This window comes from Cornus florida, unplaced genomic scaffold (assembly GCF_030987335.1).
Source record: "Cornus florida cultivar Cherokee Brave unplaced genomic scaffold, ASM3098733v1 CherokeeBrave_3.0.0_Hap2_scaffold_30, whole genome shotgun sequence".
NCBI classification, from domain to species: Eukaryota; Viridiplantae; Streptophyta; class Magnoliopsida; order Cornales; family Cornaceae; genus Cornus; species Cornus florida.
In genome coordinates, this window is record NW_026775805.1 from 50383 (window position 1) to 54092 (window position 3710).

A 3710-nucleotide genomic window follows, 5' to 3' on the forward strand; every position below is an offset into this window, starting at 1 on the left:
TGCTAACAGAAGAGCGGATCCAATACCAAGACGACTTCTTTCTCGGGAAGTGCAGCAATTATGGAATTGTGGTAGGTTTAATAACAGGACTCAAGGTTTAAGTCAAATCAATACCTTCCAACTGGTTGTTGTATCCTTTGGCAACTAACCGTGCTTTAAAGCGCTCAATGGAACCATCTGACTTTAGTTTGGTTTTAAACACCCAACGAGATCCAACAATGTTCATGCCATCATGGCGAGGAACCAAGTCCTCATCAGGCAAGAGCGGTGACCTATAGCTAAAGCTCCCTAAACACTAACAATATATCCCCGTCATGGGGCGTACAAGCGCACACAACAATTGCAAACGGTCCATGTAGAGGAAGTCCCCCAGCAGCCGAAGCTTACCTTGGTTTCAACCCCGTCTTCGATATAGAAAGAAAGGCTTAAACCAACCGCAACTGACATCTAGCGGAGGGATTCAGTAATAGCGGTCTGGCTTAGCTCATTCACTACCTGCTTCAATCTATCACCCAAGAAAGCCTTGGATTTCTTTGAAATTGACTAACAGGTTGACTCCACTGAGTAAGTTGGGTAGCACGGCATATGGATATTGGGTAAAAAAACCTATTTGCTCCATTTGACCAAAAATGCACTTCAAAAGAGATTGTTCACTGAGAGCGAGCGTAAGGTTCAATGAAATAGACCTTCATCCATAGAGCAGAGGAACCAGACAGATTTCGCACCGAGTTTTACGGGGACACAGGGTAAGCAAGGAAGTCTCGCTGCAGGCAAGTAGTCTCGGTTGCCTTATCTAATTCATATAACGAAAGATTTGTGGACAAAAAAGTTTGTTTTATGGTTGTTCCGTATACGTTTGATTTGGCTCGAATGAGCGTTCTGAAGAAACTTCAGTTAAGTTATGTTATAGAGCGAATTCTTGAGTTTTTCCCTCCTGCCGAGAAAGCATTCATTCTTATTCTTCCGTTTTCATTTCTCAAAAGACTTCAATCGGTACACGCAGGAAATAAGCCAATTCAGCAGCTTTTTGTTCAATTTCTCGTGGAGTCAAATTCTCATCAGTACGAGTCAAGGGAATAGCCCCCTGACCTCTGATTTCCATATAAAGGACACGACGAGCATAAATACCCTCTTTAACTTCTATTCTGACGGACTGAATATCTTTTATAAGGAATCGGAGGAAGATGCGGCGATTTTTTCCAGGAAATCCCCAACGAAAAATACATACTATTCCTTCTTTTATATCAAATCGATCATAACCACTACCTACATTCCACGAAATTGTGGACCACAAATAGGAGCTAATAAAGAGACCCGCAATCCCATAAAAAGACATCACGAGCCCTTGTGGAAAAAAAATGATTTGCTGAGACGGAAATAAAGATATCAAATTTCTACCAAGATAACTGGAAATTCCAACCAATAAGAATCCTAATGAACCTAAAAAAAGGATAAAGGCCCAGCAGAAATTACCTGTTTTTCGAGACCCCGTTATAAGTTCTATCCATATACGTTCTGATCGCCAACTCATACTTGATCCGGTTGTATTTTATTGGAATTGAGAGAATAACCCAAATGAATTTGACTTTACTCTTTTTGTTTCCGAAATAACTCTCATCAACTAGCACTATTTTGATGTAAACCTTTAGGAGTAATTCATCAAATTGGTTAGATATAAAAAAATAACATCCCCTTCATATGATTCTACTCGAGATATTAACACACATATAGATAGATTGACTTTCCATTTCAGATATCCGCCGATCCCGATCTATTTGAAAATAGCTAGAATTCATTTACCCATATATCGTGTTTCTGCATGCATAAGAGCTATTTCATTTATGTTCGGCGGAAGCCGCATGTTATACCATATTCCACTCAATAAATATCAATGTTATGATACAAGTCTAAGTTTTGAAAAAAAAAATGGATGCAATTTAGTCCCATCGGGTCTAAACAATCTTGTTGTTTTGAACATGAAGAGATAAAGAAGCCATTGCAATTGCCGGAAATACTATGCCTACTACAGGCACCAAAATAGAGGAAAAGTCAAAAGTTGCCATAGAATGGGTACCTCGATTTACTATTAAAGATATCTTATAATAATTATAATTCTAATTAGTATATATCTAAGTGAGTATATATAATAAGCGCAAGGAATGTAGAACTAACTAAATGGACTTATTCATCTTTCTACTTTCTACATAAAATATATGTATGATAATCGATTTTATTAGTCTTCTTCTTTTCTTCTTGTCTTTAAATTTAATAAAAAAAGAGTTTCTTACAAATTACCGAAAGATTCGTTAGAATCCGACCTAACGGGGATTCTTAGTAAAAAATGGGGATTCTCGGGAGATATAGAAAGATACAAAAATCTATATTTTCTATATTTGAATTATATACAGACGTAAGAAAGGAAAATGAAATTCGTTTTTTTATCTTGTTGCTAGAGGCTTCCTGATTACTAGTCAGTAATATAGGTAAAAAAAAGAATTTTCCACAATTTTTGATTTTTTCTACAATTAGATCTTATGTCATCAAAGAAAACTCTATTCTTCTGATTTTGACTTTGATTTCGATAAACTAACTACTTGTTTGCTACAAATAAAATAATTGAACTTAATGTGCTCTACTTGCTTGAATTTTGATTTAAAGGAAAGAAAGCGTGGAGCTGAAATAATTCACTCAGAACGCCCTTTAAAGGATTACGCGGTACGATTAAATCGAATAAGCCCTTCTGGAATAAATATTCGGCCGCTTGTGAACCTTCGGGTACTGTTTTATGCAATGTTTGTTCAATTACTCTTTTACCCGCAAATGCAATGTAGGCATTGGGTTCGGCAATAATGATATCCCCCAACATACCAAAACTGGCTGTCACCCCACCAGTAGTAGGCGATGTAAGGATTGATACATAAAATAACTTTTTATTTGATTGATAATCATATAAAGCAGAAGAAATTTTAGCCATTTGCATCAAGCTCAAACTTCCTTCTTGCATGCGTGCCCCTCCCGAAGCACATACTATAATAAGAGGTAGAAATTTATTGGTAGCATACTCGACCAAACGGGTAATTTTCTCCCCAACTACGGATCCCATACTACCCCCCATAAACTGAAAATCCATAACCCCAATTGCTATGGGAATACCGTTTAGTTGGCCGATGCCTGTTTGAACAGCCTCAGTTAACCCTGTTTTTATTTGATAAGAATCGATACGATCTTTATAAGGCTCCTCATCCGAATGAAATTCAATGGGATCCAGAGAGACCATGTCTTCATCCAGAGGATCCCAAGTGCCCGGATCAATCGAAAGTTCGATTCTATCTGAACTACTCATTTTCAAATGATATCCACATTGTTCACAAATATTCATTTTTGACTTCAAAAATTTCTTATAATTTAATCCATAACAATTTTCGCATTGAACCCACAAATGCTTGTATTTTTGAGTTACATCGAGATCATTAGAACTTTCTCTTATAGTTAAATCACTACCATTCATGCTGGTTTTTATACCGGAACTATCGCTTTTACTACTATTTCTACTTTCACCACAAATGGAACTATAAATGTAACTGTCACTATCACTGTAATTGTCACTATCACTTAAAATGTAAGTATCAATACAGATTTGAGAATGAAGATAACTGTCAATGCAACTATTAATGTGATTATTCCAACTATATTGAGTATCATACATGTAA

At 36.5% G+C, this 3710-nt stretch overlaps 3 protein-coding genes across 3 annotated transcripts in view; 1 reads left to right on the forward strand and 2 right to left on the reverse strand.

Moving 5' to 3' along the window:
• The window catches only part of LOC132291038 (ATP synthase protein MI25-like), a 1656-nt gene extending 928 nt beyond the window's left edge, over positions 1-728 (forward strand). The window contains exon 1 of the mRNA XM_059790192.1: positions 1-728. This exon is cut by the window's left edge and continues 928 nt beyond it. The gene's annotated coding sequence lies outside the window, so the exon portion shown is untranslated.
• Positions 729-816: 88 nt separating this feature from the next.
• LOC132291039 (photosystem I assembly protein Ycf4) lies at positions 817-1792 on the reverse strand. The gene has a single exon (XM_059790193.1). The coding sequence runs from the start codon at positions 1529-1531 to the stop codon at positions 977-979; it is 555 nt and encodes a 184-aa protein (XP_059646176.1). The 5' UTR covers positions 1532-1792; the 3' UTR covers positions 817-976.
• A 119-nt stretch (positions 1793-1911) lies between these two features.
• LOC132291040 (acetyl-coenzyme A carboxylase carboxyl transferase subunit beta, chloroplastic) lies at positions 1912-3706 on the reverse strand. The gene has a single exon (XM_059790194.1). The coding sequence runs from the start codon at positions 3704-3706 to the stop codon at positions 2633-2635; it is 1074 nt and encodes a 357-aa protein (XP_059646177.1). The 3' UTR covers positions 1912-2632.
• Between the last annotated feature and the right edge of the window lie 4 nt (positions 3707-3710).